Source organism: Phalacrocorax carbo, chromosome 4 (genome assembly GCF_963921805.1).
Source record: "Phalacrocorax carbo chromosome 4, bPhaCar2.1, whole genome shotgun sequence".
Taxonomy (NCBI): Eukaryota; Metazoa; Chordata; class Aves; order Suliformes; family Phalacrocoracidae; genus Phalacrocorax; species Phalacrocorax carbo.
Genome location: NC_087516.1, coordinates 33,811,051 through 33,838,171, shown reverse-complemented (window position 1 = coordinate 33,838,171; position 27,121 = coordinate 33,811,051). Strand labels below are relative to the sequence as shown.

General features: G+C 38.3%; 1 protein-coding gene across 4 annotated transcripts in view; it reads right to left on the bottom strand.

Annotated features, from left to right (window-relative positions):
- Positions 1-370: 370 nt before the first annotated feature.
- The window catches only part of SLC7A2 (solute carrier family 7 member 2), a 62,252-nt gene continuing 35,501 nt past the window's right edge, over positions 371-27,121 (bottom strand). For 3 of the 4 annotated variants that reach the window (XM_064449522.1, XM_064449521.1, XM_064449520.1), the window contains 11 exons: positions 25,595-25,985; positions 24,167-24,322; positions 20,904-21,069; positions 20,235-20,371; positions 19,330-19,552; positions 16,670-16,809; positions 12,857-12,959; positions 8,322-8,527; positions 7,846-8,012; positions 6,781-6,889; positions 371-6,188 (listed from right to left, as the gene is read on the bottom strand). In XM_064449522.1, the coding sequence (XP_064305592.1) occupies positions 6,001-6,188; positions 6,781-6,889; positions 7,846-8,012; positions 8,322-8,527; positions 12,857-12,959; positions 16,670-16,809; positions 19,330-19,552; positions 20,235-20,371; positions 20,904-21,069; positions 24,167-24,322; positions 25,595-25,970 (1,971 nt within the window). In that variant the 5' untranslated portion in view covers positions 25,971-25,985 and the 3' untranslated portion in view covers positions 371-6,000. Of the gene's footprint in view, positions 6,189-6,780; positions 6,890-7,845; positions 8,013-8,321; positions 8,528-12,856; positions 12,960-16,127; positions 16,265-16,669; positions 16,810-19,329; positions 19,553-20,234; positions 20,372-20,903; positions 21,070-24,166; positions 24,323-25,594; positions 25,986-27,121 lie in introns of all 4 variants that reach the window. The other variant, XM_064449524.1, reaches the window with a different exon arrangement.

Genomic DNA, 27,121 nt, shown 5'->3' with positions numbered 1-27,121 from the left:
ATAATTGTAGGGGAATAGACAGGGATCGGCGACCGGAAGATTACGGGCTGTGACGGAAAGATAGACTCCTCCCCATAGGAGTGGCAGGAACAGGAACCGCAAGAGCTATATAAGCGTGTGACGCAGCTAAATAAACGGACATTTTGTATCCATCATATTGATGTCTGTGCATCACTGTCCCCAGGGTGGGTAGAGCCCTGTGTCCCGGAGATATGCGGCCCAAGATAAGTTCTCCCGTAGAAGCGTACAGCTACATATAATGTCATGACATCAGATATCTGACACACTAATGGTTGTTATGCCACTATATTATTTTAGTTTTACTTTAACGGCAGCGGTAGTTAAAGTTAGAGCTGTTGTATGAAGTACATACAAGTGATAGTCAGCTTTATTTTAAAAATATGGAACAAATGCACAGTTGTTATCCCATGAAGCACATTTTACAGTAAGTGAAGAGCAACATAATTTCCATCAGAATTTGGAACTAGGGTAACTAAAAATCTCGCTTATTACAATTCTCTTGTAGAAGTGAAAAAACAAGCACCATATTCTTAAATATAAGCATTTTTTACATTCATAAAAATTCGAGACTTTTCATTTTGGTAGAGCACTTCAGAGAAATACAAATTTGTAGTTTAAGTTGCATCATAATCATTCTATCTACATTTTAAATGCTCAGCAGCATATAATACAGAAATAATCACTACAATGTACATATAAACAAAAGGAAAAGTTAAAATGGATATGAACACTAATGTTTTTTAAAATGATGCACACATAACTATTTTAAGATATGTAACATGTATTTCATGCTTTACTTTCTGGTAACGCAAAGGAAAAACCCCTCCTGAACATTCAAATCCTTTTATCCTTTGTCCTGACTCCAACTTAACTACTACTGGTGAAGCTGGAGTTTACCTGGCACAAGGCTCAATGAAAACATACAAAGACAACAGAATTTGTCCAACTGACAATAAAAATAATGATATATATACATAGTTCTTTGTAATGCATGTCTACACACAGAAATCCCTTGACTTAGCTAATGTTAAGAAGTTTGATTTCTAAAATCAAATGGAACACAGATCAGGATATGGTAAAGGCATTATGTTTAACTTTGGAAAGGTCCAACTATTAAAAATTCAGAGGTCCTCAAAACATATGCCAGAAAGAAATACTAAAGGTGCAGGAAATTAAAAGCAAATACAAAGATCCTACGCTACGTGAAATACCACCTGCTCTTTCTGTAAAATATATATTTGCGTAGCACTGAGTAATCCCAGTGCTTTCAATGAGCATACTGCAATTTGTACAAACTTCCTGCCAAGTCGAGGAAGAATTAGGGCCCAAGAGCATTAAAAGGTGCTTTTATTTTCTTTTTAACGTAATCAAGTAACACATGCCATCCATCATGTGAATTAAATTCCTACTGTACAAAATGCACCTCAATGTCAAAGGCTTCACACCTGACTAAAACAATTGCACAGTCCCACACAGATCTCCTGCACTGTCACAGATTTTACCCGGGTTGTTCAGCTTTCAGTATCTCAGGATGCTTATGGCACTTCTGATATTGGCACTTATTAAAACCTCCATGGAAACAGTACGCCTTTTATCTCCCATATATATATATATATATATATATATCTTTGCATAAATTTTAGGTGGCCAGACTGCTACATTTTTCATCTAATAAAATACAGAATATATATTTAAGCTTTACCAAGTTTTGCCTCTAAATTCATTGTATCATTTGAGGTTTCTGGATGGCATAATTAAATTCTTAAGTCCATAAGAAACCCTCTGTCACTATTATTGACATTTATTACCGATAATTCTCTAACAGCAGGTAATGTAAATGGCTTTAACACATGGTGAAATAAACATAATATGACAGAATTCAGGAATCTAACCAGCATTTGTTGTGCAGGAAAAAAGCATACTATTATTAACAGAATAGTTTTATCTGGGATAACAGACAATGACTCTAAGACACCTTATAAAATTTCCCATTGCAGAATTAGGACTGGTATACCACAAGAAGATCACTTTAGGTAACATGAATTATACAGAAACGTTATCTTATCTCTTATCCCTCAGAACAAAAAGATGTATTTGTTCTCCCTTAAATATGCTTTGGCTTACTGTCTTAAATCCAGCTAGATAAGAATAATTCCCCTAAGGGCATATCCAGAATGTACCAATGCAAATAAAGTTTTTGGAGGACTTTTTCTACAAAGGAAGAAAAAAACAAGAAGCTACCTCCAATAATAGATATTTTGTATTAACACATACCATAATTATTTGCACAGAACAATTTACAATATCAACAGCTACAATAAAAAAAACCAGCAATTATTTAATACCACTGGATTTGTGCTTTCAGCTGCTCTCTCAGCAAACAGACATACAGCGAACGTGAGAACAAATTCAGGATTTGTTTCATACATGGCTCCTGTGTAAGGACTAGCCTGGCTGTCCTTCACACAGCCTGCTCCTGCAAAGTCCCACTGAAGCATCTGGAATTTCACGATTGGATACACAAATGCACACCAAAATTAGCATAAATATCTTACTTGTGGCTTGTCAGTTCTTACTCAGCCACTGACTAATAATGACTTTAACTATACACACATATAAATAAGCTTTGCGCAGTTGAAGCAACCAAGAATACCCGATGACTTTCCTTTCATTTCATTTTATATCTCATTAGTTAAGTGGATAGTTCCTGTGCTGCAGCTACTCCCATCTCCCTTAGCAACATTTGTACAGACACATTCTTTCCTTCTTATATAATTCATTTCTTTAACAAGGGGGGAGAAATATTCATACAAATGAAAGGGGAAACTGTCAATACACAAAGCGCTGACAAATCCATCAGGTAAATAAGCTGGAAAATGTATTTTCTCGATCTCCAGAAGCCTTAATAGCACCTGCTTTAGTCAGAAGTTTATTATATTGACAGTATCCCTTCAAAGGAAAATTCCAGTGCAGTATAGAAATTATTTTAATCAGTACATCAGAATCACTATGGGCTAATGTCAGACAGATGCAAACATATAGACAGGCGTGCACACATACATTCTATATGACGGCCTTGGGAAGGAATGGATCTTCCTTGCACATCACAGAACAGCAGCAGTTTGCATCTTAGGAGCCTGGCTCACCTGCTCTGTGGCATCAGCAACCATAGGAAAAAGTCAGTCTCTGCTCCCCACACACTAAGGTGCGTAAGGAACTTTTAAAAAGCTGTGTTTCATTGTAGGCTTGTAAAGATGTCATGCAAAAGCTTTGCCTGAGCACTGCTGACTCGCTCCCACAGCAATGGCATCTTTGCAGCTGAGGATTTCCAAGTACTGGGCAAGACAGGTTAGGAATGTCCTCTGAAAGTATAACCACTGAAGAAGCCGTGCTCTTGATAGAGTTGCAGCTGATCAGGAAAAGCATCAGCTTCTCTATTACAAATAGATGTGGGATTAAAACCAACAGAACACATTAATTTACTCAATTTTTTGGTTACTTTTAAATAAAATCTTTGTTTTGACATATCTAAGAATTACTATATTGGATTCCTTTTGAGTGTCTTACATTTCTAGTATTTCAAACAAGAACATATAGATCTTTTGTCATTTTTGGCATAAAAATGGGTCCCAGTTGAGAAGTACAATTACAATGTCAGATCCAACTGACAATGACAGCTCTTTCATTCACTGACTAGAGGTACTGAAAATTATCAGTAGGTCTAGGAACTGCCCTGAGAATTCTTATCCATTCCTATCAACCAAATATTTACTTAGTGTATCATCTACTTGTATTAGGCTAATATGAGATTTGAGCCTTTCTTCAATGGCATTTGTAAAACAATGATGAATTGTGGAAAAAAAGTGGCTATAACTTATTATCAATTCTGGATGGATTTGTATATATTGAAAAGCAGTATCCTACTGCCACCTACCCTATAGTTTCTCCTCATCCTCTGTGTTCCATCCATTTTCAAGGACTACCAACAGCTAAAACAATGGTCCTCAGGAGCAGTTAGAGAATGTATACGCTGGAGCCTAAGTTAAGAGGTAGGTGTTTTACCTATTGCATGCCTCGTAGATTTTCAGATTGCTGCTCCTAATTCTGAGTAGCCAGTAGAGGACACTGGTGCAACAGCACATGTCTGCCCACTCACTGCTGCCAGTACTGCAGGACCCTCTCCTCCCAGCTCCAGCTGAGAGACGATCAGACTGAAAACCTCAGGCCTACTCCACGGTGGGACATCAGCCCATTGCAGGGTTCTCTATGAAGAAGCACTGCTCCTTCTGCCCTTCAACATTCAGGCATGCTGCTCTCTTACAACAACAGAAGTCGTTTTAAGATTAAAAAGTGTGAATCTATTGCTGTGAAAAAGAATAGGAGAGAGAAGCAGCAGCTTAACTAGTTTCTTCCTTTTTTTTTTTTTGTGAATTTTCAGCTATTATAAAAAGTAAGGTGCTTTTCACTGTCAACCAACATAGCTCTCATGGGATGTAAATTTTTATACCTAATAACAGAGATTAATACCAATGATTAGTACCGGCAACAGATGGCAATTCTCCATGACAAAGTCCAAAACAGTTCTTACTTTAGGGAAGTTATCTTTATAAGTACATTCTTGCAAAATAACTTCATATTGTAGAATCCTTCAAGGGACTTGAGCCTACCAGTTGCTGAGAAAAAGTGTTAAAATATCTGAGTGCTTTTGACAGGCAACATGACTCTTATGCTGAAGGAAGAACAGTTTCCATTTTCACTAGCTTTAAAATAATTGTTCCGCCAACACTGCTGCAACAATTTGGTTCTTTACATAAATTAGCATTTGGACAGCCTACCCACATGAATGGATCTGTGGGTGGAGGCTTGGCTCATGAAAAACTGCTGCGCTTTAAGGCTTAGCGAAGCACTGAAATACTGTCTTGACAAGGACTTTTTCCAAAATCTGGGCCTCTGTTTTTTAAACTCCCCTTCCATCTGAAAAGAAGGCTGGGATTTTGTGTATTAATTTTTCTGAGAAGAAGCAATGTGTAACAACTAACCTCAGAAATACCAGCTGTGGCACATGATAAAGGAGAAGAAAGTATCTAGGGGGAATAAATGTGTAGTAAGGAGGAAAAGTTGATGACTGCTGTATGTAAGTACCAAATTATGAAGTCAGGGATAAAATTCTGGCCCTTCTGAAATCAGAAGTACAATACTTGCTAAATCACATACAAATGTCACTGTCAGTACTGTGAACAACAGATTATTTCTGAGATGCTTTTGCAGAAAACAACATAGCTCCTCTTGGGAGTATTGTTTTATACACACAGCATCTCTGAAGGGAAAGGAATTCACCTAAGTAGAAAACTTGAATACTATTTAGAGGGACCAAAAGCCTTTGAAGTATCTTTACTGTTTGAGTTCTCCACGACGACTTGTTAGTAAAGGTAAGCAATTATTTCTTTTTATATAAATACATGATCCTTTACTTTTTGCAAAGTATCAGATTTGTAGAATTACCATTCATTTTGCAAATACTTTCCAGGCCTGTCTGCAATTTATCTCCTGCGGGAGTTACTTCTGTAGGAAGAAGAAAGCTATTTGATTGTGACCAAAACACATAACAGAGATAAGGAGAAGGTACCAAATGCACTTATGTTCAAAATGCAGCGTCAAATATTCAGGACTTCTTGCAGGCAGTTCTGAAATTCTTCATTTTTTTGTGATTGCCAATGATTTTGGATGAGAGTTCAAAACAATGCATCCAAATTTTTGCTTGCCAAAGGGTACTCCTCTTACTTGTTTTTAAATTTAAATATTAATCTCCATGCTGTCAATTCTGAAATGATGAAGATGGATTAGCAGCTTGTCCAAAATATCAGCCAGGCCTTGTAGTAAACGCTTTCAGAGGCACAATGTTGGCAGAAAGCTTTTGAAATTTCAGTCCACAAGTAAAATGTCAATTAATGGTTTAAAAGACTTGTATGTTTGCATAGATTAACATTCACTTGTCCTCTCATGTGCAAGAAATTGATCACTTTCATTTGCATTTTCAGGTTCATCCACTTCTACCACAGGGCTCTTTTCTTGCAATCCGCTATTTTCTGAACAAGAATTGTCATCTTCATCGCTACGATGCCCTTCAAGACTGTGTCTGATGCCATAAGCAAAGTAAATGAGGAAGCCTTCCAAAAGGGGGAAAAAAGTTAATAGGGTTTTCAGGCAAGTAGTGCATTAAAAATTAGTTAGTTCTTACTCTCGGGCTTAACATATTTTCCAAAACAAGTTTCTTCTTCAGGTATCTGAATCAGAGCTCATGCTTCAGGTCTTCCCTGTGTCTGTGGCAATTCCAGTGCATCATTTTTGCATAATCAAATGCTCTAATAGGTCATGGAAACTACTATTTCCCATTTATGTCTAGATGGAATTAATACAATTTTCTGTAACTTAAAGGAGAATGACTTATATACTGGGAAGAAACCTGTTACAAGCAGGTCTCTACACAATTTTAGCTATACTTACTATGAAAAAAAAATTGTGGATTCTTGGAATTAGTCCTGTAACTTTGATTATTCCTATTACCTCAAAACTGTATTTACAGTTTTGACTGTATATAAATACCCTTTCTGAGGCACGCTCTTGTTTTGGTCAGAAATATCAGCTTTTATTAACACACAGGCTTTTTTGCAAATGTTCAAAGGAAGAGAATCAAATGTTCTAAGATGGGATTCATGAGTCCTAACGGAAGAGGTGACTAAAATGAGCAGAAGTACCTACCAAGTGCCATCCAGAAACTAAATCTGATCCAAGTGTCTCCACTTAGTTGTACCATCAAGTAAATATTTACCAGGATACTGAATGATGGCAAAAACGGTAATAGTGGAACCTATAAGGAAATATTTAATACATTTGTATTAAGCATAATTTCTTGCATAAAACTTCAGTTATACAACACAAACTAGAGGTGACACATCTGATCTCTAAAAAAGAATTGAATTTTTTTTGTTATTGGAGTATAGTGAAATTTTCTTTTTCACTGGGTTTAACCACTAGTTTCTACATATCTTAAACTTGTAAAATACATTATGTTTAATATATATTCTCTAAAGCTGTGTAGAAAAACTTTCCAGTTTGTGTTGAACATATACTAATGAATTCCTGTATCTACAGCTGAAAAGTATTATATATAAATATCCTTTCTCTCTGAAATTCCCTCCCAACGCCACCAGATTCCTTGACCTTCATCACTATACTTCATTATTTCTGTTAAATTTTCCATTAAATAATAGATCTTAGAACATAAGTGAAAGCTCAAAATGGGAGGAATATACTCTGGGACGTACGAACTGTATCGTGGTCCAAAGCATTGCGCACAAGTGACTGGACACTATCAGCTTCTGAATTGTTTTCCAGTTCCTAAGTGCTTAAATTGAGGTGTAAAACTACTTAGGTCTCAGCAGGGTGCACTTTGGGAATGCGCCTAAAGGAATACCTAGAAGATCTGTGTTGCCAGATCTGCTAGTTGTAATAGCAGCTGTTCACACCAACATCAGTGGTCCAGACGTTTTCTGCAGCCATGCTCCTATGGATGTCACACATTCAATCTGTGGGCAATGAAACCCTTTCTCTAGTCCTGAGAAGATCTGGACTGGACTGCACATGCCAGTGATTCTGCTGTGAGCATCTGCTACCCTTCACCAAAAAACCTGCAATAGTGGCAGTGCAGTAATGAAAGACTGCCTGAAAAAGGACCATCTCGCTCGCTCTCTCTGCCCCTTTCCCACTTGTTAGAATCCATCCAAACCTCTCATTAGAGAATAACATAGAGAATATGTTATTCACCATAAAGGCCACTTTCTGCTGGTTCTGAGGCTGCCTTTGGATGAGGAGAATGGTAACTATGAAGGACGCCACCAACACAGCAAGAAGGCCAATACTCCAGGGCTCCAAGTTAGCAATGAAATGAATCCCATAAGTAGCGAGGACACTCAAGCCACAAACCAAGAAAGCTGTGTGAAAAACAAAATGATGGAAATGGGAAACAGATCACTTAACCTCTGCATTGATGAGGATGTGACTTTTAAGAAGAATGATAGCAGGTCTTCAGTATGAAATGTTATCATGCAAATGTTTAATTAAAGAAAAATACAGTAGACTACAGATTAGATCCATCAAGAAGTATAAAAGCATTCTGCAGAATGACACAGTAATTATGACTGAAAGAAGACATGTTATCACTGGATTTTTAATTTTGTCTTTAATAAAATTCCCTTATTTATGTTAATACATTACATGAGTTTGGACAGCTGAATACTTACCTAAGAGACCCACCAAAAAGTTAACAGTAGTTGCAGTCTGCTTGGTAGGTAAACTGGATGGATTAATCAGAGCCTGAAGACTGAAGTGATTCTCTTGTATCATATTTATCTGTGATTCACTTACTGCAGATTCCCGTTCAGATGCAGCCAAAGCTGCTTTTTCTGGAGAATATTTTGGTTGCTCATAGGTTAAACTGGGTTGGTACCTATGCATAAAACGAACACGATAATAAAAAAAACTAAGCTTACTTTGGGATTTGAAGCAATATGACTCTAGGAATGTATATAAATACTAAATTCTTTGCAGTAGAGATTTAAAATTTCCCAGTTCATACCTGCACTGCAACAGCATATATTATGAGTCACTATCATATATAAACAAGCTATGGCAACTCACTTTTTTGCTGGGTTTGTTTGGAGATTTTTTTGGCAGGTTTTTTAAGCTTTGTGAATGTACCAATGGGTCAGATAAATGGTCAGACTCATACAAAAAGAGAGGACATGGTCTGGTGGTCAATGGCAGGGAAGGGGTAGGGGAACTTCATTCTGACTGGCTTCCCATACTGTCAGAGGCCTACTAAATGGCATAAATTAAAATTTTACATCTGCTTTTTAAAATTTTAAGTGCATTTTTAAAAACACATGTTAAATAAATCACTATGGGATACTCTTTTAAAGTGTAAATTATTGCAACATTGACTTGGAGCTGAATTTAAGCTGTTATACTTTTCAAAGTTAGCCTTAAGTAATAAAGACTGACTTTTTAAGCTAAAAAGAGCAATATGTAATAAAGTGATCGAGATATCAATATTATTCCATAGCTTTACAAACAGAACAGAGTTTTACTGGCAAGTGTTTAGAATCTCACTCATTGAGAGAGAATATTTGTACTCTCTTCTAGGTCTACAACATCTTGAAACGCTTGTATGGCCTTACGTTTCTGATTAGGGTAATACAATGCAATTACTGGAGTTTGTTCATCCTGTGAACTATCTAGAACATCTACACCTTTCACATAGAGCCCCCACAATGTAAGAGGCCTAATATACAGCACAGATTTATTCATATCAAAGTATCATTCATTGAATTTTGGATACAATCTTACATCTACTACTTTTGGGACTGATCCTTGGACCAATACATCTGGAAAATAAGAACAGTCAAGATTTCATATGAAGCTTTGACATCACTAACTGCCATACTGATATGACAATATATGGAACCATACAATGTCCTGAGCTGGAAGGGACCCACAAGGATCATTGAGTCCAACTCCTGATCCTGCACAGGATAAACCCAAACTTCACACCATGTGTCTGAGGGCATTGCCCAAATGCTTCTTGAATAGCGTCAGGCTTGGAGCCATGACTGCCTCCCCGGGGGGCCTGTTCCAGTGCTCCACCACCTGCCGGGGGAAGAACCTGTTCCTAACACCCAACCTAACCCTCCCCTGGCACATCTTCCTGCCGTTCCCTCGGGTCCTGTCGTTGGTCACCAGAGAGAAGAGATCAGCGCCTGCCCCTCCTCCTCCCCTTGTGAGGAAGCTGCAGACCGCGATGAGGTCTCCCCTCAGTCTCCTCTTCTCCACGCTGAACAAACCAAGGGAATTCAGCCGCTCCTCATATGGCTTCCCCTCCAAACCCTTCACCAACTTCACAGCCCTTCTCTGGACACTCTCTAGTAGCTTTGTGCCCTTAATGTACTGTGGCGCCCAAAACAGCACGCAGCACTCAAGGTGAGGCCGCACCAGCGTGGAGCAGAGCAGGACAATCACCTCCCTCGACCAGCTGCAATGCAGGGCTTGATGCCCCCCAGGGCACGGTTGGCCCTCTTGGCTGCCAGGGCACTCTGTTGGCTCATGTTCAACTTGAGATCGACCCGAACCCCCAGGCCCCTCTCTGCAGAGCTGCTCTCCAGCCTCTCGTTCCCCAGTATGTCTGTACATCCACGGCTGCTGTGCCCCAGGTGCAAAACCCAGCACTTGCCCTTGTTAAACTTCATACGGCTGGTGATTGCCCAGCTCTCTGATTTGCCCAGATCTCTCTGCAGGGCCTCTCTGCCCTTGAGAGTGTCAGCAGCTCCTCCCAATTTTGTGTCATCAGCAAACTTCATTAGAATGCCTTCAAGTCCTGCATCCAAGTCATTAACAAAGAGATTAAAGAGCACCAGCCCCAGGATGGATCCCTATGGAACCCCACTAGTGACCAGCCGCCAGCCTGATGTAACCCCATTTACTAGAACCCTTTGACACCAACCGTCGGCCAATTGCTCACCCACTGCATTATGTGTGTGTCCAGCTGTGTGCTGGACATCTTGTCCGGGAGGAGACTGTGAGAGACAGTATCAAAAGCTCTACTGAAATCCAAACAGATTATATCGACTGGCTTCCCTTGGTCAACTAGGTGGGTAACCTTGTCTTAGAAAGAAGTTATAAGTTTGTTAAGCAGGACTTTCCCCTCCTGAACCCATGCTGGCTGGGACCAATGACTGCGCTGTCTTTCAGGTGTTTTTCAGTAACTCCCAAAATAATCTTCTCCATAATTTTGCCAGGCACAGAAGTGAGGCTGACAGGCCTGTAGTTAGCGGGGGCATCCCTGTTGCCCCTCTTGAAGATTGGCACAACATATGCCAGCTTCCAGTCAGCTGGGACCTCTCCAGATTCCCAAGAGCATTGAAAAATCATTGAGAGGTCTCCCTTTGCCATCAGCCAGCTCTTTTTATAACCGTTGGATGAAACATATCAGGCCCCATTGACTTATAGGGATCCAGCTGGAGCAGCACAGCCCACACAAGTTCAGGGTTGATTGGGAGTTTATCATTCCCACAGTCATTCTCTAGGTTCTCTAGCCCAGGGCTCTGGGGGTCCCATTGCCCATCATTGGTGTTGAAGACCAAGGCGAAGAAAGCATTAAACATCTCTGCTTTGCTAATGTCCCTGCTTGTGAGGTGACCATGTTCACCAAGTAACAGGCCAATGTAATTTCTGGCCTGCCTTTTGCCATTAACATATTTTTAAAAAGCCTTTTTTATTGTCCCTCACAGTACTGGCCACCTTCAACTCCAACTGAGCTTTGGCCACAGAAATTTCCTCCCTGCAGTGGCAAACAACATCTCTGTCGTCTTCCCATGTTGCCTGACCTTGCTTCCACTGGCCATCTACTTCCTTTTTTCACCTTATTTCTAGAAGAAGATCCCTGCTCAGCCAAGCCGGCTTTCTGTCTTGCATGCTTGACTTCCTACATTTTGGAATTGTCTGCTCCTGTGGTCTTAGGAGGCAGCACTTAAAAAAGCTCCCTCAAAAGCTTTTCCCCAGGGGACCTTACTAAGTAGTTCCCTGAGCACCCTGAAGTCTGCTCTCCTCATATCCAGAGTTGAGGTCTTGCTGGGAGTTTTCTTCCCGTGACCATTCATTTTAAACCTGACTGCTTCATGGTCACTGTGCCCGAGGCAGCCAGGAACTGCCACTTCACCACAAGACCTTCTCTGTTAAACAACAAGTCAAGAAAGGCACCTTTCCTGGTCAGTTCCCTTAGTACCTGTACCAAGAAGTTATCATCCAGGTGGTTTAGGAATCTTCTGGACTGTTTGTCCCAGCTGTGTGGTATTCCCAGTTGACACGTGACAAACTGAAGTCCCCCATAAGGACAAGGACACGACTTAGGGGTATCCCTTAGTTCCTTAAAGAATTACTCATCCATGTCATCATCCTGGCTGGGTGGCCTATAGTAGACTCCCACGACAACATCCACTTCATTTGTCTGTCCCTTAATCCTTACCCACGGGGTCTCAACTGTGCCATTGCCAGCTGCAAGCCCCAGGCATTCCGGCTCCTCCACTACATACAATGACACCCCCTCACCTTGCCTGCCCTGCCTATCCCTTCTGAAGAGCCTGTAACCATCCATCATGGCACACGAGCCACAGGACTCATCCCACCAGGTTTCACTTATGCCAATGATGTCATATCTCTGGGACTGGGCCCAGGCTTCCACCTCCTCTTGCTTGTCCCTCATGCTGTGCACATTTGTGTAGAAACACTTCAAGTGCGGTTCATCGTGCCCATCACCACATGGAGCAGTCTGAAGAATCTCAATAGCATACAGCTCCTCGAACTTTGGCACACCATCCCGTTGCTTGTCACTGACTAGCCCAATATTGTCCCTTTCCCCCTTCCAATCTAGTTTAAAGGTCTGTCAGTCAGCCCTGCTAGCTCCTGAGCAAATATCCTTTTCCCCTTCGGAGAAAGGTGCATCCCATCGATGTCAGTAGACCTGGTGATGAACAGGCCATCCCATGATCGAAAAACCCAAAGTTCCACTGATGACACCAGCCTCAGAACCACATGTTGATCAGCTGGGTCTGCCTGTTCCAGTGTTTTCTCTGATGGGTCACTGCTTCTTATTAATTATTTATATGCATGCAGCTCATTTTTAAACGTTTAGCTATCTAGCAAAAAACATACATTGTAAATGTCACTTCTGTTTATATACTGGCCAACACAACACTCCAGAATGGAAAAGGTGATTTTGACTCACCTAAGAATGAGGACACAGGTTGCCACAAGGGAATAAGCAAGTAGTGTACCAATAGACATCATATCCACTAAGGCCTTTAGGTCAAACAAAAATGCCATTATAGCTAAAAAAAGAAAATAAAAGAAAATGCAAGATTTGTTTGTACATATTAAGAGATAAGATTTTAAAATCTGTCTGCAGTGTAATTTTACTGACAGCAAAACGAGTGAAATCATGGTAATCCTTAAAAACACATTTTTGAAGTCATCACCAACATTCCCAAACTCAGTTCCCTCATGCTGGGAATCTCATTCATATAGATACGCACTGATGAGCTGAACAGTCACGCTGCGTAATCAGGCAATTCGTATTGGACTTACTTGGACATAAGTGTTTGCACATATGGCTTGTTGAATTGGGGCCACATTAAAAATACATTTTTATAGAATAAGGTTCAGATCCTGCAACAGAATCTCACCAAAGCTGAGAGTATGGCTCCCACTGCAAAACTGGGGAACAACGATCCGATCCAGTAAGTCACCAGTACGTAAAATTTCTGCTGAGCTAAGAAGGAGCTCTGTGTAAAGAGGACTTTCAGGAGTTGTCTCGAATAATATAGTTTTGTGGGGTTTTTAAAATTGATTATATTACTAAGAAAAAGTTAAGTTCAAGTGACCTTCAGGAAAGGCCAGCAAAATCCCACAGGAATTAATAATCTTAAAATCTCTGAAATCAGAGGGAGAAACTTCCATGATACTGAGAGTGATTATGGCAGTCTTTGTGTTTGTAAAAGCTAATGCCACATTCTTTTGGACGGTCTGGATTGTCTTTTTTTGTCTCTGCTCTTTGCTCACAGACACACATAGCTCATAAAGAAATTAGAATCATAGAATCACTAAATGAAAGGCTAATGCTTATTGACTTGAAATACGTGTGGTCAAAGAACCTCTTAAGATATTTGAATTTTATTAACATTATTGAGATGCAGAATGAATCTAACAACACTTAATCTTTTGAATCACCAGTAATCTCGACATCAAAATAAACTATTACACTAGACTTTATATGCACACACAGATTTTTCTATACTCAGAAATACTTATATATAATATTTATGTTACGTGTTTGTTAACATACTTGTAGACGGGTGTATAAGTGCTCAAACACACAAACACACATTCCCCGTTTTTGATCCTGAAGGCAAAATGTGACTTTCTGAAAACAAGACTGCTGTGTTATAGGAGTTTCATTCCATCCACGCGTCTCCTTTTCCAGTGAAGGAAGGAAGACCATCCTGTTTTCTTTAATAACAGTGGAAGTTCCTAAATCCAAGAAGTCATTTATGGGGTAAATTTCTGAATACGTCACTGCTTTGCATGCTCAAAAGAGCATAGATAAGCAAAGCTGAGGAAGAGCAGTACCTACTATAACCTCATGCACAGTAGCTATTTTTAATTTTTAATCCTAGCTTTGAAAGGCAACTTTGTAGCCCAGAATATTCTTTTACATAAGAACCAAACTGAAAAGTGCCTGTAAGTTTCTAAGAGAAAAAGAGACACAGTATCACTTTTCCACTCCTCTTAATTCTACTCCAGTTGTAAGAAACAATGGTAGATAAATTTATGGTGAAGAAACCTTGGACTGACACCAAAACATTTTGCTATGTGGGGAGTTTCACAATCGCAGTTACCACATGTGAAGAGGTAAGACACAGTAATAACATGTGACAATCACCTCAGCTGTAGGCTTAACCTGGTAACTTTAATTAAGAGGCCAAACATCTAATCTCCTTAACATTTCTTAAAGCTATGAAACTATCGATGCTACAAATGAATAGAAAAGTCAGATAATATAAACTGTTGCAGACATCTGTAACTGTTCTGGCAAAACTACTTATGACCACAATTTATCAAATATGCATCTTTTTAAAAAATGAAGAAATTACTCCTCTTCCAGCAGCAGATAAGCTGTCTTCAGGTGAGTTGCCGACACACCAAATTCCCCAAACTGTCTCAAACCAGTCCAAGTGACAGCTGCGGCGTAGCTAGAGTCAGGGATGTATAACTATATCAATCAGTTTACCAGCTGGGTAATACGGTTTTCTTTCTCCTCCTCATTACTGTGATTTCAGAGGAAGATGTTCTTCTCATCCCACATAACCGCACTCCCAAATTATTACAGGGGAATATGTCGATATTATAAATTCATATAATATAAAGCCAAAACAATAAAAGTAATTCTAAGCAATTTATTTGTATTCGGACCAATGAAAGGGGAATTGATAATAATGCTTCATGTGGGAACTATCTGGACAATGACTTTGCTTCCCCACATCACTGCCAAGTACACGGCGCCAGCAGTTCCAGTCTTGTGGCATCTGAGGATGACCCTGACTATAAATAATATTTTAGCCTCAGTTCTGAACCTCTGATTTGATATCAATTTTAACCAGGGTTGCTAAATGTTAAAAGGCATGTATTTCCTCTTTGAATTACTTTTAAGACTTATTTATTTGCCTTTGAGTTAAATTCTTCTAGATCTTCAATTTTTCCTGGGTATTTAGACATCCCACTGAAAAGACAATGAAATTTGGGCAAAACTACATGTACCTCTGTAAGAAGTATGGACAAAAGTGAAATAGTTGTATGTTAAAAACTTCTCTTTGTGAAACATTAAGAGTTGGCAACAGCTCCCAAAATGCTGCTTTGCTAAAATATATGCGGGCATGTATGTGCATACGTATATGTCTATACACACATAACCCCCCTCCAACACACAGACATACCCCTCAGCCACGATTTGGCAAGCCTATACAAAAACAGAATCCTTTTTCCTTACAAGAAAATTTAAAAGCCATTGTATTTTACCCAAATGTTGATCCTGCTGCAAATGTAGATTTTTTTTTCTCATGTCTCATAACAAAAAAAAGTTACAGTTATTTTCCCCCCTTATAGATGGGGTAAATACGTAGGTGTACATCAGACCAGGAAACCCTGTACATAGAGCATCAGCCTAAAGGACCCAGATTAATTAAGAAGCTTATTCACAATACAAAAGGCCAATATTTAAAAAAATAAAATAATTTAAAATTCTGTGATATTAAGGACATCACCACCACCATGATTGTCATGATCTGGAGTTTTTACACCCTTTGATTACTTGGTAATTTTATTCCCATTGTACATGCAAGGGAAGTTAACAAGCAGCCCTTTTCAAAAATATATAAAGTACCATGCACGTGCATAGAGTGTTTAAATCCCAGTTTTAAGTAACATGGGCTTTGAGAGCTTACCAGAGATGACCCCTGCTGTCAAGGTGGCAGAAACTGGTGCCTGCCTCTTACTCACTTTGGCAAGAAAACTAAAGAGTAAACCATCGCGTGCCATGGCAAACAGAATTCGGGGCAAAGGGAACATAGAGCCGAGAAGACTAGAACAGAAAAATGTATAGTTCAAATACAGGTTATTAAAAGCACAACGCTTTACTGGTAAACCCAACTACACAAAAAGAAAGCTTGGAAGAGTTAATGGGTTTAGGTTTAGTTTGGTTTAGGCTCTGTGTTGCTGCTCTTGGTTTTTTGTGTGGTTGACTTGATGTTCTTGGTTTTGGCTTGTTTATTTTGAACCTAGGCTTTGAAAGCACTTGAGATTAACCAACGAATACAAAATCTGTAGTAGAGAAAAGTTTTACTGGTAGCCTACTTTACCTGGCAACAATCAGATTTGATCATTTCAGTCCAAAGCAAATCAAAGCTGCACAACAGTTGTTTATTTCCATGTATGCAACATGTTTATCAGTGCACCTTTCTTTACAAGGATCAACTCTTAGTCTCACCTGCTACTGCACCAGACGATAGAGTAGCAACTAGTGGGGTCTTCGTTTTGGAATTGATTTGAGCTAGACATTTGAAAAGCAACCCATCCTTCGCCATAGCATAGATTACACGTGGCATTGGGAATATGGATCCAAGAAGACTGAGTAAAAAGCAAACACATGCAACATGGCAAACACAGTTCATGCAGAGTCGTATCATGGACAAGATAAACAATGTTAATTAACGGTATGTATAGAAACAAAATTTATGATTGTAAGACAAAACCAGAAAGCCCCATAGCCCAAGACACTACAGATCAGACACAAATAGAAGTTTCTTTTTCCCTGTAAAGTTGATTTTTTTGTTTGTTTGTTTGGGTTTTTTAAAATTAATTTAGGTAATGGAATTGCTTCATCAGAGGGACTTCAGATTAGCAAAATAACTCTTGCCATCACTGTAGTTCTTGGGTATTAGTGGACCAGAAGCATGTTCCAGGTCACACTAACTATGCAATTAAGCTTTAGTATTCCTGGAGAAAGTCTGTCAGTCAGCAGCAGCAAATCAATAAGCATTAGCAGCATCTCTTACACTTGATATTTCCATGGGAGGCTGCTGATTAGCAGTAAGTCAAAGTAAGCACCACACAGTTACACTTGAGCACATTATTTCTTCCAATTAAAGCACCTCTAGCCAAGCTTCATTGTTTCTTTTTTTTTTTGGAAGAAGTAAAGCTAATTAACTTTGATTTATTATTAGCAGAACACAGAAAGCTTTTAAACTGTTGATAACTTGAAGTTCTTTTTAAACGTACTTCTTAAATTAGGTGGTTTCTTTTCCTCAAAGCAAAATAATTGTAATTAAGAAAACCAAAAACATTGAAAGGACAAAAGGCAAAATCATAGCCAGTATAACCTCTGCAGCAAGCATGCTAGTTTTTAAACAGGTGAACGGTTGCCTTTCTTACTTGAGGGAATCGATTATGATGTCATTTACAGAAGGCACAGCTTTTACATACCACAGATGCTAAGTACCTCCAGTAATGCTCGTGAGACACAAGTATTAAGGTTGGAAACACAAGATAAGTTTTACTGCATCTGAACTGATTGTGATTTTTTCATGTCCCTACTGAAAAATAATGTCTCCTAAATCAGGGTGACAACTGATTTTACAAATAAGGATACTGTTAAAATCCACTGCCAACTTTTTTGCTGTTGTGGCTTTGTAAAATTTATTTATTCTACCCCCTTACATTCACATAAATAACAGAAATATTAGCAAACATCTTTACCCCGAGGAAACAAGTTCACAACATAACATAGTAAAAGGTACCTATATGGACCAGAAGCAATGATCCGGACTTTTTTTCTTAATTATACCTCTAAACTGAGGAATCTGAAATACAATTTCCTTTGTTTTGTTCTAAACTGACATCAGTCAACAGACTGAAAGATTAACCTCTCCATATGAATAAATATAATTTTTCAGAATACAGTGGAAAAAGAGACCAGCAGTTCAAATTTCTAAAAAATCTTTTTACCATCTCAGTTCATTTTGTTTTCAAGTATTAATTTCTTTAAGCTAGTTTCTGCTTATATATCACTTTCACTATTTATCAATATAGAGGAGAAAAATCAGTAAAACCCTCCAAAATCAGGGGGCCGTGACAACTAGATAGAAAATAACTATAATACCAGAATGAACTGTGTAACTATGATATGCTTCAGTCAGCCCTATTGTTCTTTTAATGTTGTTCTGGAACTATTTCCTTTTTCTATCCCCTTCTACATCAAAATATTCCTTTCCTTGAAATCATTGTCCACAGTGAGCATGCTCACCTTTTTAAGGCTAATGCTTATAGGGTTGTCTCAGGCATGTTGTTTTCCTTTGTGGAAAGGCAGCCAGTGTTCTTACCACTGAAGCTCACGTAAATTATTCCCTACCTACATAAACTCAGGTAGAAGATTTGCATCAGCATTTTTCTGTCCCTAAGTTCAAGTATCAAGCAATGTCCTCTTCTGTGAAAGTGTTTATCCACATTACAATTGGGGTGTAATATATATGAACACATACTAATGTATCTCATGCCCTCCCTGATCTTTCTAATCAAAATAACGTGAAGTTAAGGTTACATTCAGTTTCACAAAGGGAAATAAATTATCAAATTTCATAGCTATAATCTACATCTCGAATACCCACACAGAAACCACAGGAAGGGATGATGTCAGAAGACAGACTGGCTATTGGAGGAAAACAGAGACGGGCAATGAAGGTGAGGAGTGGAGCTAATTAATCGTCTCTTCAGTTTTGCCTGCAAATACACAGAGCCCTTAAAGCTACTGAGTCGTTGGAGTGGAGAGCAAGAAAGGACAAAATGGGTGAGGTTGATCAGTTAATAAATATAACTTGCAGGTCATATGTCTGAAAACACATATTTTAATAAAAAACTTCTGGGTAATAAGCCAAAGAGGTAGAGTTTAATAACAGTACAGTTTAAAAAATGAACTTAAATTAATCCACCTACTGTGATCAAGACCTGCTTAAGTCTAAAACATGCATATAATACTTATTGCTAATCCTTTGCATGAACTGAGCCTTCAAAATGAACACGTGAACATGTATTTAAATGTCATATATTATCCATCAGCGTTTCCCAATAAAATTAGGTTTTCAATGTCTTTACCTTGTGGACAAAGCGCAGAGGGATCCCACTGCTACAACATATTTCGCAGGACCCCATCCAACATATTCAAATGCTACTGGCAGAGGACTTTTCTCATCTAGTAGATAGTATGGCATCATAAGTGTCAGTGCAGCTGAAACCCCAAAATAAGCCATGAAGCAGACAAGCAGGGACGCCACAATTCCTATGGGTATGGCTTTCTGAGGATTCTTGACCTCTTCTCCTGAAAAAAGGAAAAAAACCCCACCCCACCAAAAATTCTTACTCATTTCCACCTTCAGCTTCAAAAGATAACATCAAAGACAAATCATTTGTTAATCTAAGCCATGGGAATCATATTTGTAATAGAAGTTTTAAAAATCTGTATAAAATAAGCTTAGTGAAACAGAACGTAACTCAGTATTTTCTTGCCAGAAATAGCATTAAAAAATAGAGGTAAACGAAAGGACATATGTTCTGTATTTAGAGCACTCAAAGCCCATCATTTCTAGTTATTTACAATTTATAAGTTCCGTGTATGTAGTCATTCCCTATCAGCCATACACAAGCCAGCCTTTACAAGGGATATCTCATCTCACAGAATTGTAAAAGTGAGCAGGTGATTAACATGATTTGGGCAGAAAAATTTGTATATTAAGCACTTCCCAGACTTCAAAGGCAACAATTAATTTCTTTAAAACAGGAATAAAATAATTAAATTCTCCTCCTTCATCCCAAAACGATAGCCACTTTCAGGAATGAACTCAGACTCATTCTACATGGACTGAAGGAGGTTTAGGAGAAAGCAAAGGACAAACAGTAGACAGATGGTTGTGTTGTTTGTGTGGGTATTTTAAAAAAAAAAAAAAAAAGCACATTATACATATATACTTATACATCTATACACACACATATAAATACCATACCAGTTGTTGCAATGCAGTCAAATCCAACAAAAGCATAAAAACAGGTTGCAGCACCAGCCAATGTTCCTGTGAAACCATATGGCATAAAGCCACCACTCCCAAATATACTTGTCACATTTTCACAGGATGAACAACTCCTATAAAGAACAAAAATACAGCAGAAAAATAACTTACTGATAGGACAAACACATGCATCCTTCTCCCCTACCACTCTGGACAAACATGTGAAAATGCTCTTGTCAAGAGAGTCCTGCTTTACAAAACTGCATGAGAAGACATTTTTATGTCAAAGTATGTAAAAAAGACAAAAATAACAGTAAATGGAAGAATATCTGAATCAAGTAACTATCATCTTACTCACTTTGCAGTTTGTGGCAAAACATATTAAAACACTAATGGTGTAGGCAACTCTTGCTGTCATACTCGCATACTGCAGTTAATACCTCTCAAATGGCTATGGAAAAGAGTATTGAAATAAGGTGGGTTTTTTTTAAGGAAACTACAAACAAGAAAATAAAAAACAATTTCTAAGGGAATGAAAAGTTTCTCATTCCCAGTGACTGAGTTATCAGTTAATACTATACCTGCAACACCACAAAAAACAAGTACAATAGACAAATGCTTGGAATATGAGCAAGTAAACTGATTTAAAAAAAACCACAAAATTACTCTGTTATTGCAGTAAGGTTTAGGAGATATTCTTCACTTATTTTCCAGTTGTCAGCATCGCCTTTCACAAAACCAGAAATCATAACGAAGAGTAGGACCAAGATGTTAATAGCAGTGAAAATTTTATTCACCCATGCAGATTCTTTTACTCCAAAAGATAAAAGACCTATAAAATAAAAATATTTGATAGATGTGAATGGTCCCTTAAACTCATAAAATGGCATTTTAAAGAAGATACACAGGCAAGCACTGTGAATAATACTAAAAAAACAGCACTAGATTTTATGCTTTTAAAAAGCAGTAGCACAAATTTATTAGTCTTTGACAGCATGGCGATAGGCAAGTGCATTAGAAACCACAAAGCAGAAAGATTCTTTAATTGTATTATTCAAGAATTTAAAAGTACTTTGAGCAACTACTAATTTTCTGAGATTCCAATTGATATCTCTATTTTATGCAGTGGAGCAAAAATAGGTACAAGAAATCCATACTTAGTAAAAAACAGATTTGTAGAATCCATTCCTTACAGAAAAATTACTCGTTAGATTAATAAAATAATCAAAATTATTAGGTTAATAATGTAATCTGTCTAGTCTAAGTTTTTCAGGGCATATCCATCGCAGAGTAAGAGTGCCATTTGCTAGCTCATTAATAAAACCTTTAAAAGAAGAGCACGCCTCCTGTTTGTAAACACTGTTTCATAGAGATTCTAGAAAAAAGCCTGATACAAAATACACATGTCTTAGGTTGCAGAGTAGTGCATTTAAACAATCTGAAAGTTATTCCGTCAGGATCCTACTGTGTCATTAGATTTGTAACAACTGTAAGTGTACTAAGTTTAATGGAAGAGCAGGCAGTGAGCAGATCAGGAAAAATTAAATAGATTGGGAAAGCCTCCACAGGTTCTTCGCACTCTAAGCGTTTCCACTAATATCACATACATGCTTTTCCTCATTATTTAGAGATTAAGTCTGAAAATTTTAAGCCTCTCAAGATAATGTCTAAAAAATTTCTGACTCCGCTAATGAGACATCTGCTATCTTTTCAAAACATGGAACTTATCATATGAGCTGCTCAAGTTTTCTTCACCAATGGCATTTTTATTGGAAATAGGTGTATCTTTCTTTAGCCTAGTTTTTCCCAAGAAGGCAACGTCTCCATCGGCCTAAGGCAGTATGAAACATAGTATGTCCATTTTTTAAGTCCTTTCTGTAGGAAAAAAACCCACCAAGTCAGATTTCTGCGGACTTTCCCTTGTACTTAGCATATAACATTTTCTGTAGAACATCATCTGCTACTCCTGTGATTCAGCTCTGCACAGCTCACAATCCAATTACGCAGTCTACAGAGCCCTCAGCCATCCCCACTGCCCCTCCTCTCAGCAGTGGTGAATTCCACCCAGTTAATTCACTAGTGGTTTGGCTGCTTACCACAGAGACATGGAGAGCAGCACCAGCACAAGAGAAGTGAAGAAGGAATGGTGGTGAGGATGAAAAGACAGGGCACAAATGGAAACTCAGGAGCAGTGGAGAACCACAGGTGAAACATTTCCTCTTCTGTCAAGAATCTCTACTACTGATGTTAGGAAGCAGCATTGGCAATGGAGAAAACAGATATAAGATGGTAAGTGTCTACACTAGCATTTTATAGTTCGGTTTGTGGAGTGCTCTGCTTTTCAAAAGGTTGGGGGTTTCCTCCTTCCTTTGGAGGAGGTGAAAATGAAAGGTCCATTCCAGCTATACCAAATTCAACCCCATCACTCCTGAAGACATAAAGGTCTGAACTGGTCCTATAGGCAACTCTGAACCAGACGCCTGGCAAGATGCTGGACTAAACCTTGTCTAGTAAACTCCCTGATCTTCCGAAGTACAGACACAGGGGCCTCAGCACCAACTGTTAATGCTGATAATTCAGAAAGTATGTTCTGTTTGCAAGCATGAAATTCTTCTGAATCTCAAGGCATTTATTTTTAAAGCTTCTACCAAAATAATGCATTTAAATAACATTCTACTCTTAAAACTGTACAATTAACTGTCTCAAGATCCACTTTACTTTTGCTACTTCCTTGTGGCTTACATTAGTGACCATATGACAACCACCTCAAAAATTTTGGGTAAAATTTCTGAAAGTATGAGTCAGCTTGGGAATATCTACACTGCAGTGTGACTCACAGTGTAGGTACAGCCTAAATCTTTTAAATAAGGTAGTTCTCAAACATTTTTCAATTAGGTACTTCAGCATCTTATGTATTTTTCATTCTCTGCTTTCTTCTAGTAAAACAAACAAAACCAAAAGAGGCAGAAGGAAGAAATGAAGATACAAGCACAGCCATAAATTAAAGCTTACTACTGTAGGAACCCATGTTTTTATGTGCGAAGACCTAATAAAAGCTTAGGATGCACTGGCCAATCATTCTAGCAGAATATCTGAGATATGAGAAGGACTTCTACTGAATGCTGAAATGCTTCTAGTACTGGCTGAAAGCAAACAGTACACTTTAAAATACACATACTGCTTCATTTTCTCCTGGTGGCAGTACGAATATTTCCTTGTGGAAAGCAATTATTAAATGCAACCATGCAAATAAGTTGCAGTATTTTTGAGCTTTCCAATCCTTCAAACAGCTGGGGTCAATTTTTGTGTTTTAAAAACATAATACATTAGTAAAGACGTAAATGAAATGGAACTGAGTGGTTTACTCAGGTTTCAAACCAGTCTGTTGGGACATACCAGTACCTTGGAGTGTCCTTTAGCTCAAACAGGTTCTAGGCTAGACAACTCTTCAGAAGACTTAAAAAGGGGGAAGTTATTTTATAAATTTAGAGGGAACCTCCCTACCCCCTTACAAATACCCACTACATACATTATATGTGATTTAAGGAGAGCAAGCACATCATGCTACCAAACTACAGAGCTTAACATAAGGGTCCCTCTGAAAGCATTTACCAGTGATAAAGCCATAAAACCCACAGAAGACTGTATAATATTCCTGTTATCACCAATCTGTATCATGGGTTTAATAAAAAAGTACTGACAAGTGATCATTTCATGTCTCAGCTTCAAAAAAAAAGAGGGTATACATGAAAATTAGATTACATAAATGTAATTCGCAGAGTCATTGTGTCAATACACACATGGACATCTAAACATCTCAGATATTATAAAGGTATTTCTGATAAAATACAAACTACAATTTAGCATGCTTGCCTGTAAGAAACACTGTGACATCACAACCACCATAAATGAAGACATATATGTCTTACCTGATAAAAGCAATATAAGGAATACAGCAAAGAAGTCAGGATACTCTGCGAGCCCAGAGTAATTCATTTTGAAGTAGGTTCCAAAGAAATGACCAATCTGTTTTCCAAGAAGTTCATCAAAGGTGCCACTCCATGCTCTCGCTACGCTTGATGTACCTTCATAAAATACATGCATGTTTAGGGTTTTGTATACGTGCAAGGATACAGTTGCTTCTACTGAAAAAGAAATAAAACTAAATACGTTGCTACTTGCATTTTGAAAAGCAGAGCCTATGTTAAAACAGTGGGGGTTTTTTTGCCCAGGGATTTTAACATTATAGAATATTTCTACATTGTTAAATGATAATATATTGTTCTACAACTAAAATATAGAAATTTGTACCTCCTTTATTCCCAAAACATTGCAGAAATGATTTCTGTATCATTTCTATAGATGTCATCCTGGAAGACATTTATTTCTAAACTTACAATATGGCATATGATGTGTTAAACAATGTAGAGCAATGTAAGAAAACAGTTTAAGAAAGAACATGAAGGAAAGTTTATTCACCTGGAAGTAAAGCACAAATATCACTACAAAGATGGATACTGCTGGAGGCAGTACTTAAGACTAACACTCTCCTCTGGTAAAGCATGTATGTGGCCATGGCTAAATACAACCTTATTTTTACTACTCTCCTATCATGAAATACACTTCAATACAACACTTGGGCATATTAATTTTGTAGTGATTTGGGCAACAGTCCTGTAGTTAGGTATACATATACAGCTAGGCGTGCTTATACACAATATAACAGATGCTTGGAACACGTACCTCTGTAGGAAAACATTTTTGAATCAAAAACCCTTTTCTCTGCCAAATCACTGAAGTAGTTATTTGAATATCTACCATATAAGCATTTATTTTATTCAGATCTGCTCAACTTTATATTTTATGGGATTACATGATAGGACACCATTTAATTAGCATGAGGTTATAGTAACAAGTTAGTACTTAAACTTCATTACTTTGTTGAAGTGAGATACTGTAGTGATGGGGTCCCTGTAAATGTCCTTGCTGTGTACATTCAGAAAAAGATAGGCTTATTGATTTTACTGAAATTATTCTTGTTGACCAAAGACAGTAAAGAAATCCTGTTTATTCTTGTGCACCATCACTGAACTGTCTGACCCAATTTTCATAAAAGTTATTCAGTCCATGCTGCTGAAGACAGGCTGTTTGCAAAAGCATCTTGCAAAAAATCTGTTTGCAGTGCTGATGCACAGGAGGAAATAACCTAATTGAATTACCTTGGTTATTTGATCCCAGCAGGAGTAAAAAGCAATAGTAGCTAAGCACAGAGACAGAAAAGAAAGACAGACCCAAACCTTTATCTTATATCTGCTGTCTCAGAAGCCATTGAGACCCATGTTTGTTCTTAAGCTTACCTATAATATAGGATAAAATGAGATTCCAACCAGTGATAAAAGCCCATAGTTCACCAACAGTTACGTAAGTATACAAATATGCGGAACCAGTCTTGGGAACTCGAGCACCAAACTCAGCATAGCAGAGACCTGCCATCACAGATGCCAGCGCAGCAATGAGGAAAGAAACAACGATGCTAGGTCCAGAATCGGATTTGGCTACTTCTCCAGCAAGGACATAAACACCAGCACCAAGGGTACTTCCTACTCCCAGGGCTATAAGGTCCACTGTCGATAAGCATCGGCACAACTTGGAGTCCTCAGGACTTTCACCACTGACGTTCTTCTTCCGCACCAGACACCGAACAAAGGACAAAGCCGGTCCACAGGGCAACATGGTGGATGTAGAGCTCTGAAATAAAATAAATCATTATAGTCTGCAAAAGGTAGCATTCATATTGGTGAAAAACCCCTAAAGAAACATATTTGCATAAAGAACATTAATCACACCTACCAATTTATATTTTTACACTCTTGATGACATTAAATAAGCGAGCATGTGCTTTCTCCCAGGAAACATATTAGGGATTCGGTATTCCTAATTTTATATTTAGCACTGATTTCCCCAGGCAAAGTTATCCATTATCTTTGGGTTTACTACTCTGCTGTAAAAAAGAAGAAATTGTTTCTATTTATCAGCTGATGGCCACTTCTTAAGTATTTCTAAAACAGAACCAGAACAGCTGTCTATTATCTCATGTATCATAAAGATTTTTAAGATAAAGATCAGCACCAACATAAATAATGATTTTTAAGATTTCAACCTCCAACATCATGGCTATAAACACCAAAAGCTTTAAAATATAGCCTTCTGACAGAGCCAATGCAATCTCCTTTTGCCTTCAAATACATGGCTTTTGCCTTTAGAATTTGCTTCAGTAAAAGCTGCTTGAAAGCACATTGAAATAGGGTTTCTATTCCCTTCCACACCAATGAAGTTTCCCAGAACTAATTATCTTGACAAGAAATCTTGTACAACTCTCCCTGACAATCATCTAACAAAACCTAACGGGATAACGGCTCATCCCATGCCAGCTGCAGTTCTTCAATATTCTGGGTGCATGTCGCAGTGCAGGGTGTGATCAGCTCTTGCACACAAGCTCAGATTTTGTGACCAGCTAAGTCCTGGAGGCCAGCAGGTGGGCAGCGCTTCTTTGGCCTGTGATACAGGTGCCTGCTAGGAGGAACAGCAGTGAGCCTGCTTCCCAGCTCAAAAAAATGATAGCTGAGGGTCCAAAGCATTTGCCTGGGAGGCAGAACATGAGAATCCCATAGAAAATAATATCTCAAAAAGGCAGCATTAATGTCCAAGTTCTGTCTTTCTTTACTTGTTTGAATTATACTGTTGATGACTAAGAATTTGGTAAGAATTAAGCGATACCATCTGCCGTCTCCCCAAACTCATGTTTGTCTTTGCAACTCATACCATAAATATCAATATTCTGCTCATGATTTGTTAAGGGAACCCTCCTGGGAACTGAGAATCTT